This window comes from Xyrauchen texanus, chromosome 47 (assembly GCF_025860055.1).
Source record: "Xyrauchen texanus isolate HMW12.3.18 chromosome 47, RBS_HiC_50CHRs, whole genome shotgun sequence".
NCBI classification, from domain to species: domain Eukaryota; kingdom Metazoa; phylum Chordata; class Actinopteri; order Cypriniformes; family Catostomidae; genus Xyrauchen; species Xyrauchen texanus.
In genome coordinates this window covers 4112076-4124696 of record NC_068322.1, presented here as the reverse complement: position 1 = coordinate 4124696, position 12621 = coordinate 4112076, and the positions used below count along the sequence as shown (strand labels likewise).

General features: G+C 37.6%; 1 protein-coding gene across 3 annotated transcripts in view; it reads right to left on the bottom strand.

Annotated features, from left to right (window-relative positions):
- LOC127638675 (ras association domain-containing protein 3-like) overlaps window positions 1-12621 on the bottom strand; it is a 40787-nt gene that overhangs the window by 18511 nt on the left and 9655 nt on the right. Inside the window, exon 2 of one of the 3 annotated variants that reach the window (XM_052120300.1) lies at window positions 11508-11641. Coding sequence is in view for 2 of the 3 variants with exons in the window: in XM_052120298.1 (XP_051976258.1) it covers window positions 2302-2424 (123 nt within the window). In the remaining variant the exon portion in view is untranslated. Of the gene's footprint in view, window positions 1-2301; window positions 2702-3366; window positions 3450-11507; window positions 11642-12621 lie in introns of those variants that run through there. The other 2 variants (XM_052120299.1, XM_052120298.1) reach the window with 2 other exon arrangements.

Genomic DNA, 12621 nt, shown 5'->3' with positions numbered 1-12621 from the left:
GATGAGAAACTTTCACAAGCGTTTTCACATGTTTCATTGTGCTTTCGGTGTTGGCAAAGCATGCAACTATTCAAGGCCAATGACGTCATGCACAAACCATTAGCCACCACTACAAGTGGACTAAACCACGATAACAAAGACACAGTAAACATGCATATAATTGCAACAATTGCAATAATTCACAGGTAGAACAGCGATTGTCTACAAACACAAGCAAAGGGTCAGTGCCAGCAAAAACCTTAGCTGCCTGCAAGTCTGGGCTTGTGTATTCACCCAAAATGAGCAATTTCTGACTGTGTGATCATTCATTTAATTTTTCCTCAATCAGGCCATGGGCTATAAAAACAGCCTGCGGACTGTAGATAATGTCTGTCTTTCTTTAAAACTGTCAGGGCTTTTTTCCCTACAATGTCATGAAAATCCAAAGCTCTCAGAATGACCAAGAAAACAGTTTCAGCACTCTTGAATTCAACAATACAATTCACAGTCTCTCTTCCACCCTAAAGATAAAGAGCCATGTATTTTTAATCAACTACAGCCTAACTAGTGTTGTCTGATTCTTATAAGCCGGCTCTTTTTAATGAATCAGCCAGAGCACTTTATTTCTGTGGTTGGAGCGGTGACTGGATGAAAACAATCTAGGGGGAACTCTGCCGCCCCCCCAAGATTCTGAGGTAAAACCACAGTATACTGTATGTTATACGCAAGGGAATTAAATGTACTGCTTTTCTTTATAATAATGAAGAGCAATACTAAGCCATTACAGTCACAATGATTCTCTGTATGAACTGAACGCTGTTGCCCACATAAGCCCCAATGATCCTGCTTTTGTGTATGCCTGCACTTGCAGCTGTTGCCTAGCGTCAGTGCATTTGCATTTTCTGTGCAACTGTCCGCTGCATAGGTGAGAGAACAGGGTATATCTCGCCCACATGACAAAACACACTATTCCACGCATAAAAGTATCCCTTTGCATCATATGTTGCATATGTTGGGGGGGTGGGGGGACTTTGTCAGAATGAAGTAGCAGGAAGTGAGCTATAGCAATGTGCCGGTGCCATTCGAGGAATTGACTCATTCATTTTTTTTTTTTGGAGCAAATCCTTCTCCAGCTGTTCCGTTTCAAGACGGATAGTCACTACACACTGCATCAGAATAGTTTTAAAAGTCTAGAGTTTATAATGGCTACACACTCTCAGTTCAAAACCCAGTGAGCTGCCTTGCTGTCGGCCTCACTAGACTGAAATGGGTGTCACATGACGACATTTACTGTGGAAGTTCTCTGTGAAAATTCTCTCCGCTGACATTTTTCTCACAATTGGGTAATTGACAGAAGTATGGGGGTGATAAAATGAATATCTGACTCATCTTTAAGTCTTATTTTCACATTCACATTTTTGACCGTGTAAAAGCCGGATTCAAATCACATGGGGTCAGTCATGCCTCACTTTTACTAGACACATAGACAAGCTGTAAAACTTAAAAAATTATGAACAGCTGCCTTTGATATGGGAATGCTGATGTCGGCCAGTTAAGACCCACACCAAGCATGAAGATCCTGAACAAAACAGCATTCATGAGCTGGTGGTGACCTACTTCATCATATCTTACATGCCATGGCAGCATGACGTAATGGCTATTAGACAAACCGGCAGTCATGCACAATCAAATACCATCCTTAATAAAAGATAATATCCTTTATAAAACAAAACAAACTGCTGCGGAGTATAAAGATGACCATATGGCTACAGAAACTGATAACTTGGATTTAGAATAATGTCATGGCATGTTTTAAAAAAGATACTGCATTCAATCTGACACATATGTGAGATTATTTTAAGGTTATTAATATGACAAGGGACACCAGCTGGTATAGCTGCCTCCTATTGTGTCATTTAAGTATGCAACACGTCCCTGAAATCTTTAAATATTTATTAGATTTGTCATGCATCCTGTCCTTTCTCTGTTAATTAGTAGGCCTAAGCTTCAATTTCAAACACTTAACTATTGCAAGCATTAATGAGCTCTCATGAACAGACTTTTCAGGCTCCAGTAAAATCCAAAGCAACAGCTGATTCTACTTGGATACTAATATTACTCACAGTACTTCGCATGCATACATAAAACACAAGTATATATGTATTATTTATGCTTTATATGTACACAGAATATATGACAGTTCATTGAAACTACAGCACATGGTTGTGCCATATGGCAACATGGCCGGTATGTATTGCTTTTTAAAAAATAAATAACTGGATAAACAAACAAAAGGTAAATTCTTCATGTAAATATATTCACCTTGAGGTTCGTGGGTTTAACGGACGGCTTCTTGAACAGGGAAGTTCTAGCAGTGAAAAAATATTCCTCTGAATCGTCTTCCAAACTACTGTATCCACTACTCATGGTGCTCGTCCACGACATTTGAAGAGAAACTCTGACACATTAAAAAATATATAAATATATATTTATATATTGTATGTACGCGCAACGCAAACACGAGTCAATGCCGCTCCGTCACCATCCGCTTTATTTCTCCCTGGATGACTAAACGATTGGCAAATTCCACAAACAGTATTCCTTTCCTCGTTAAATGTGTGCGATATGTCTCTAATGAACGTATGACGTAGGGGAAACTCTTTCAATAGTTCAAACTACACGGAAAACGCGCCTAGCCGACTTCTTTCCAAAGACTTTTCAAACTGAGTTTAACAAACGCAACGCAACAGGAGCGGCGCGCGAGAGATAGAACACGCCCACTAACACACATTTCGTCATCACTTCCTGCCGCCTAGGTGTTTCCTCCCTACCTGCAGGCATGATCAGCAATCATCTTTCAGTCAAACAATACAATAATTGGCAACAGAAATTAAAGACACGTACAGTTAAAAATGTAATATAGTTCCGCATTGTAATATAGTTCATTACAATACACTGTTTACGTATTAACATGGCGTATTAAAGGTATAGTTCACCCAAAAATGAAAATTCTCTCATCATTTTCTCACACTCATGCCATCCCAAGTGTGTATGAATTTCTTTGTTTTTTTATCTGAACACAAACAAAGATTTTTAGAAGAATATCTCTGCTCTCTTGGTCCATTCAACACAATGACAAACTGACCAGAACTTTGAAGCTCCAAAAAGGACATAAAGGCAGCATAAATCTCGTTTAATTACTGTACGCTGTTTCCACGTAGCAATTTGGTACATTAATTTCGAATCAAAGGCATCTAATCCATTCAGAATTGATGGTTGGAACTATATGTTTTATAATGTTGCATTCCACACTCTACGAAAAGCAATACTTCGCTCTAATCCCTGTTGATGGCTAGAAAACAACTTTTAAAATGTAAGTTCACTTACCTCTAATTGTACACACACTGATGCAAACTTTTTTCTTTTTCTTCTTTGAAACATAACACTGACAACTTCTCAAGCTGGTGCAGGCCTACCATCTGAGCTAAAAGTACAGGTTTGGGCATTTAATTCAAGCCACTACGCCCATATGAATGGGTGTAACTGTAGACCAATGGAAACATACGGACCAGTCTTACAAAAGTGGAAGATCCTTGATGACAGAGTGTTGTGAGAGACTTGTGCGTGTGGTGCATATGACGGCTTACAAAGCAGCACTTTGATTTGGTGACCTACGATTTGCAACATGCGTGAGAACAACACCTCAAACCATTGTGAATTATGAATTATGTGCCTGGAGAGGGACCTGCGACCATAGGAAATGAGGAATGGGCAGCAACCACTACCACTTTTACAATATCTCACGTTTCAGGTCAAACAATTACAACTTATTCAGATAAAGTTTATTACTGGTCTGTTTGATCATTATGTCACAGTGGCCAAACTTCCATGTGGAAGCTTCCCAGTGAAAAATATGTATTCAACTGCAGACAAACTACAAGCCTCATGTTTATGACATAGTATGGGTCTGATTTTGGATTTACTCCATAAAAAGCAAACCACTCATTTTTGGGGTTAGTCACTTTTGGCACTCTTTGCAATTAATCCAAGGATGTTGGGTCCCACTTTTCTATGGATAACACATAGCTGGGGTATTAGAAAGTGCCATAAAAACATATCCATGCAAGTTGGCTTAAGGGAAAGTCATTGTAGGACCAAACATATTTCCCAGGGGGAAAGAGATTTTCTTTTATTCAGAAAATTGTTGTCATGTTTTGAGGTGCAGAACATTTCTGATAGCCTAAGCAAATTTTCCACTTAAACCAAAGACAGCCCCAGAGCTTTGGCTTGCATTATCAGTCAGTCAAAATTAATTACTGCAACCACTGCAGAGCAGTTTTTACATCTGAAAGAGCACAGACATCATTTTTATTGTGTGAACAGCTGCCTTGAGGCTTTAGCTTATTATGTTTTCAAGCCATTTTCCCTTTACACATATATTTAGTATTTTACAATGAGTCACATTTGATAACATAACAGCCCACCCAGTCAAGAGAAATGTATTTGGTTCCAAAGAAGAATCATGTAGTGACACCCAGGCAACATCTGCAGTAGATCAAGGAAGGGGCTAACCACACCTCACAAACTGCAGCTTTTAAGAGGTTTGTGGAAGGACAGCGCATGAAGAATATGAAGAAGACCTAAAAATACACTGTCAGCAGAAGAAACAGCCAAACTCATGCAAACCATAGGCTGGAAAGCTTCAAGCTCAGAAGCATTTCAACTGGTTGGTCAGTACAGCAAATTTTAACGGACTTTCCCCCCTACATAGCAATTATTGCATCAGCTATCAATAAACAATAATGTTGTCCCTACAAAAAAAAAAAAACCTTAACCTTTAAAAATCTTAATTGAAATATTTATTTTTAAAAAACATGGAGATGGACGAGGCCTCAATAATTTTGTGTTGCCAAGGAGCGTGTGAAAACGCATTGAGGATGTTTGACCACACTAGGAAACTCATTCCAAACCTCACTGTGCTGAGATGTGACCTGTGACTGTAACCTGTAGTTTTCTGGCTGTGGGCCATAGCCTTCATTACACATTATCCACATTCCTCTGCTGAGGGGGAGTGATTAATGCTCCCAGCACACAGCTACTGTTTAAGTGCTGGCATTTATGTGAGGGTGTGTGGAATTTCTCGTAAAGACAACTCAATTTATACTTACATTCACACAAAGAGTTTTCTGTGGCAGTTACATTAAACAATGTGACCTCAAGACGCTTCGTACACACCTTAATACACTGATTAAAGTAATAGTTACTTATTACACAATAGGAAAAAGTGCATGTAATAGGAAAAATCTGTTTGTGTGTCATCCTTTGGCAATTTAATCTGTTTTTATCATTTTAATTGAGGAAACTACTGTAACGCTAATGGCAGTACCCTACGGCACAGTGACAGCAAAGACACATAACTCCTATCATTAACGTCCCAATGAGTGTTTTGCAATGTGCTGACCAAAGCACAACAGATTTGAAACTTAATATACATTAGTTTCCCTATGCTCAAATACCCCAGCAGTTCCTTCAGTTTATTTCACGAGGATATGAATAGTGAATCCAAAAGACAACAATCTTGAGGGAAGCTGAAACAGACAATGACCTCACCTTCTCAGTCTAAACGATACTGAGATCCAAGCCGAGGTCAAGGGCTTCTACACACACCCAAACAATCATGTCTTAGTGTTCACTATCCCACAGATGTTCCTCATCCTAATGTTGCTGCATCCTAAAATGTGTCAGATGCAATTCACAATGTAACATAAGTACACATTGCATTCTCAAAGTTGCAAAGGGGTGCTATAGTGGCATTAGCATGAACTGTCCGCTTCTATGATGAGATTTAAAATCAATTACTGCCATGGTGGAGCAACAGTTGGAAGAGAATACTGCTGAGCAAGTAAGTTAATGTCAATATATTTATAGCAACTGCCTGAATAATAACACATCTTAATAAAACAAAACTTTTGACAGTTACTCTATCGCCCCCTTGAGTACAGAGGTTTATTAGCGCCACAGTAACGTGAGAATGCATGTTTAGTCTAACCGGATCAAGTGTTGGCAATGGGATGGCCAAGTGCTCGGGTCTCTGTACACATACTTAAGAAAAGTATGTTTCTGGCCTTAGCACGAGCAATGCAAACACCACTAATTATCTATGACAACATACTTATTTACATTTGCATAGTAAATGACATCCATCTTGAAGAAAAGATTGATTATCATTTAGAAAGGTTTCTGAATACAGCTATACACAATCCCACCCTGTGCTGAGATTTCCACTTCTACAGTAGATCCTGCGGAGCCTGTCGGCTAATCCAGTCTTTGTGAATGTGGCAACAGCTGGGAGCAATTACTGCTGCAAATGCTCATTTATATGCACATTGCCATGGAAAGGTACTTTGCAACTGTTTGATATCAAAGTAGCCAAAGCAACTGCTCCCTAATGTTCTGTCAAAGAGTCTTCAGATTTAGTGGTTTCATGGGTTTAATTTACAAACACACCGCTTGCTTTTTCTCAGTTTGATTAAAAATGCTCTCTCAGGATCCATTCATTCTTGCATGCATTTATTCACTGTGCTCACGTAGCAACGTAGAGAACACTTGGAATCCAGTGTAAAAACATGATATAAAGTCTGGAGTGTTTTCCAGAAGTGTCTTTGGATCAAAGTGTGGACACATGTGAACATTACGTGAGGTGCTTTATGGATAGTTACCGCTGACCTAGTTGAGTGAAGAAAGATCTGAAGAAAGAGGAGGGATTAGCTCTTAAAATAGACAACTGCTAATCTCAGGCCTAAGGTAGACCTGCCTGCTTATTTTATTGGGAGGATAAGCAGTCCTGTGAGCTAAAAGTGAATCATTGGTCACAGATTGTAGCTCTCCAATGAGGTCAAGGGGCCTAACCTACATTGGATATATTTATAGGGTTCCTTCAGGAATGTCATTGTGTGACAGTTAAAAGCCAAAGTGAATTCTGTTAGCATTCTAATCCAACAAAGAATGAGATTTTCTCACATGTTGCATTACTGGAGCTTGACACATTTTCCTTGGAAACACTTTCTTGCAAACATCAGTTTAGTCAGGGCCTACCCTTCAGAAACTGTTCCTAAGGTTTGAACAATCAAATCCCATTAAATGTAATGATGGAGCCACGTACATGCCAATTTTTTTACTGAATTGTAGCATCTAAAGATCCAAAAGACTTTGGCTCAAATCCATCCAGAGGGTAGATTGAGCAGTTCCACAACAAATGCACCAGATCTGAATGCACGACCAAAGAGAATCAGCATTTGATGGAACATATTATGCTTAATAAGGTTTACAGATGCTTCATTACAAATTTCCACAAAGCACAAGTTTCTCTACAGTATCATGATTAACCTATGCAAACATCAAATCTTCTGTGACTGGTCAAACAGACCTGGCTTTGGTTGGTTAGTGAAATATAATTATTAGAGCCTCGGGATGGACTCTAGACCCAAAAAGAAAGACAAATTAAATCACTCTAACCAAATTAGTCGCAACCAATTCACATGACTGCACAGGCTTAATTCACTGAGATACAAATGTTGGCCTTTTTCCATCAGCAGTGGTGTTCCCAACAAAAACTTCACCAAACCAGTCTTGCTAATCCCAACCAAAACTTCCAACATGGTCTCATAGAATCACATTACTATACCTATATTTTGTGAATATATTATTACGTGGCTTGTTGTGCCGTGGCAGTTTCCTTGTGATGTGAACACTAGAAGTGCTACAAACACAGTGACTTTTATTCCCTTTAAAATAAATCATGAGAAAAACCGCAGATTATCAGTTCATAAACACTTATTTTTAGCTCTGTTCCTCACTCAATGCAATATTAAGACATATAAAGACATTTACTGTAGCGCGTGACTAGTACGGCATACATAACCTCAAAATTTATACGTTTGTTTGAATGCGATGACATTTCAATGACAATGTCAATGACATTTCACGATTGCTTTTTGTGACTCTCGGTTAGGTTTAGGTTTAAGGTTTAGGGTAAACTATAGACAAAACACAAACTTTAGGCAAAAACACATTGGCATTGCACACTTGTTTTCTTTACACATCTAGAAACAAAACCTGACCACTGGAGACTGGTATTCCATTTCGATGGTGAGGCTAACATTCTGCCCAACGTCTCCTTTTGTGTTCCATGGAAGTAAGTGAGTTTGAAACTAAATGACGGTGAGTAAAGTATGTCACAATTTTCATTTTTAAGTGCTTGAAATGCTGTAAAAATGTCATAAATTAGTTATTATCCTTGATGGCTTTGTGTATACAGTTAAACAGGCACAAGTGGAGCTTCTAGTGTTATAAAAGTGGTCTATGTGTGAAGGTGTGTTTGTGCCTTATGCTGTGCAATGATGTGTTTGTGTAGGTAAATGTATGTGTTTGTGTGTTCGGGAAATGGCTCAGTTATGCTGCAGGTGCCCTGTGACTGTTTCCTGAGGGGAAACACTCTTTTTCCTACATCTGTCTATTTGTTCCTCTTCTTTGGATCATATTTACTCATATTTGTGTTTGATTTTCAACAAACACAAAACCCCATAAGATGAAGAAATAAGGTTTATCCTTATACAAGTTTAAAAGTTATCTTTTAATGGATAGTTCAAGCTCAATCAACAGTATTTACTTCATCCCTCCTTTTCTTAAAAAAATAAAAATAAAATCCAGGTTCCAGTGAGGCACATACAATGGAAGTGAATGGGGACAACCCTTAAACGTTAAAATACTCATTGTTTCAAAAGTATAGTCACAAGATGTAAACATTCATCTTTGTATTGATCATTCATCATTGTAATGGCAAAAGATTGTTGCCATTACAATGTAACTCTGTAAATCCTAAAACATCTGTAAAAAACGATGATTTAAATAACTTTACAGCTCAAATAATACACAAGTTTTAACAGAGGAATTAATGTAAGTGCTTTTATAAAATGTTAAGCTTCATATTTCTGCCTTGAAACCCTTCAAAAATTGGTCCCATTAACTTCCATTGTAAGTGCCTCACTGTAACCTTGATTTTTCTGCTATTGATAACTAATAGAATACTGTAACGTCTTACAATCATGCATATACTCTCATAACATAATTGTTTAGAATTATATTTGCTCAACTTCAGATGTTATGCATCTTGCTTTCCAGTTTTGATATGTTATGTCTTCACTGTTGAACTGTTTTTGTAACTGGTGTTACATGTAGACACCCTATCCTCCCTATTACTACCTTGATAGTCAACATTAGACACTATACTTGAGTGTATGGCCTTGTTTGGCCCTGAGTAACGTGGCCAACTCAACTGACTGCATTGGAGGAAGGGGGCTACTGGTCTGGAATGTAGGATCCATACAAAGAGTCACACATTCACACACTCATATGACTGCTAGACTCGTCCATGTTTAGAATGACACAGACAGCTGGTCTCTCAGTACTCTCCTGTGGGAGAGTGCACACCCAAGTTTAATCCCAAATTACTAACGAACAAACTTTTGAAGATAGTGCAGGCCCATCTAACGGTACACACTGCATACTAAAAAACCTGAAGCAAATAGCATAATATGATTGGACATAAAAAAAAATAGAATAATAATAAAATAAAAAAAACTTTGAGCACTGTGAATGACTTCTAGAATGTAAAGTTAAAATATTTTCCATACTATTTTTTTATTAATATTTTTACATTTTTAATAAAAATGGACAACTCCTTTGTCGTGCTAAGGCTTATTTCATAGCTAACATTTTATGTATCCTAAATACACACAATTAAATTTTATTTGCACACTTTTTGCATAATTTGTCTAAATTAATCCCAATAAAAATGATATGGTCACAAGTGATATTTACCTTAATTTTCCTTTGTTTTCTTCAAACATCATCACTTGTCTCATGTTTCATCTTAAGCAAGATTTTCACTGACACTTTTGTTCCATTTGGTTAAGAAGTAACTTTACATTAACAACTGTACAATAACAAATACACTAAAATAAATGGTTTGGTGTGGTGTAAATGATGGCAACAATTGTTTTTAAACTTAAATAATTTTCGAACAATAAATATAAAAATTATGTCAATTTCACTCGTTGTTAAGATTATCAAAGTTTTAAATGTTATAATTTGTATTTAATCATGGATTTGTATTGTTTAATATCGAAAGTCTGGGTCTGGGACAAGGCTAAAACACTCAAATCAATAAATAAAATGCATTTGAAAAGTATCAAATATAAATGATAAAGGCCTGGTGAAAAGTCAGTTTTGTTGTGACCTTAATATAACATCAAGTTGAAATCTGTTTGTTTGAATAAATATCAAACACTAGGACATAAAACTGCCCGAAGTTTCAAACTGAATATTTAAATTTTTTTTAGAGATTACATTTTGCATCAAGAAAAATATTTATATATTTCTTATGCATATTTACCAAATACTACCATGACATATACCTAGTAGTACTTTATAAATGAGAATGGGATATATATGTATTTTTTTTTTTTTTACACTTTCAGGCTACTGAGAACTGGGGGTGCTTCATGAAAATAATAATATAACTATATATTTCTTAATAGGCTTTATTTTCTTTATTCATCATGAAATTTACTAGTTTATAAACTAATAATCTGAGATCAGTTTTGCTTTTAAACCAGTTACAGCACAGTTAGGCTCTATAACCATGGTAACACTGTAGTTACATACTCCAGTGTCTTTTCCTGCATTGCACAAATGGGACAGAACTGGACTGTCATGAATACACACACACACACACACACACACACACACACACACACACACACACACACACACACACACACACTACACACACACAGCTCATCTTTCATTCAGGAATATAACATTTACAAAGCATCTACTGTATAATGGTGTTGTAAAAAAGACAGACACTATGGTGACAAGTGGAATTCTTCTCTAGTGTAACATCCTCCTTTTGACAGACAAGCTATTGTTACTTCCATGCAAAGCGCAATGGGAAATAGTGTGTGTTTGCTTGTGTTTACACTCATATGACACTAAATAACAGAGTATTATCATTTAAATCACTGTTATATAAACAGATCTAAGTGAAGACTACAGCAAAGGAGTAATATCTATGACCAAACTGAGGCACGCACACTAGATTCTGAATATTACACCCATAGAGTTACCTCCACTAATGGTCATAATTGTTTTAAAGCTTTCATGAGACTGGCATTAATCTTTAATCTGCCAGTGAACATTAAAATAACATGCACAATGCGTATCAGTATCAACATTGCCCAACATTAACAGCAACATTGAGACTACTTTAGGCAGTGTAGCTGGAATTGTTCTCTCCCTTGTGGTAATCACTGAACATTACTAGCAAACACATGAGAAATGACTGTGATTGTTGACGTTCTGATGAATGCGAGAGTGTATGTTCAGTATTTCAGAATATAAAATATATTAAACTTATATTTGCACATACATTCATAAGCGTGCACAAACTAATATGACGTACTTACGCTGTGTGACGGCTGGTTGTTGTTAAGATGGTCCTGAGCATGGGAACTGAATGGGCAGCCATTAGAAGATGCATTCTGATGAGAGTCTAGCGCCACCTGGTCACGGCAGTGGGCATGACACGTGTATTTACAACCTGTAAGGGAGGAAGACAAACCAGACAGCATTGTTACTGCATTGCATACTTGCTAAAATAAGACATCATGAACACTTCTTGCAAAGATTAAACAGAACTAGATTTTTACATGTTCTTCTAAAAATGTATTCTGGGTTGTTGCCATGTGGTTGCAATGTGATTATGGAGGACCAAGTCTGCCAATATTAAAAATATATGAATATATATTTGTAAATAAATATAAATAAAAAAGGAAAAAGGTGTACTTAGAAATACATTACAACAATTTCAAATATTTTCTCCCCAATTTGGAATGCCCAATTCCCAATACACTCTAAGTCCTCGTGGTGGCGTAGTGACTCGCCTCAATCCACGTGGCAGAGCATCTTATCACGTGGCATGTTCAGCGCGTTACCGCGGAGACAGCGCATGTAGAGGCTTCACGCTATTTTCTGCGCCATCCACGCACAACCCACGCACAACCACCACGGGCCCCACCGAGAGCGAGAACCACATTATGGCGACCACAAGGAGGTTACCCCATGTGACTCTACCCTCCCTAGCAACCGAGCCAATTTAAGATGCTTAGGTGACCTGGCTGGAGTCGCTCAGCATGCCATGGATTTGAACTTACAACTCCAGGGGTGGTAGTCAGCGTCAATACTCACTGGGCTACCCAGGCCCCTCCTGAGCATTTTTTCGTGTTGCTAGGGTGTCCTGGGTGTCTGCTTGGTTGTTGCTTACTGGCCAAGTTAAAAGAGTTAAGAGTTTGTCTATGATATTTTTTCTTAGCAAGCACCAATAAAAACATTTTTTCTGGTCAGTAGGAACATTAGTGAAATGTTTAACTGAAAGCACTATATAAAGTAAACATGATATTATTAATGTCATTATTTGTGGTAGTAACTCATTGTCATGAGGGGGCGACCCACTCCATGTAAAATTAAACAGCTTTTATTCTGTTTCTGATATGACTGAAGTTTACATCTAATGTGAGCATA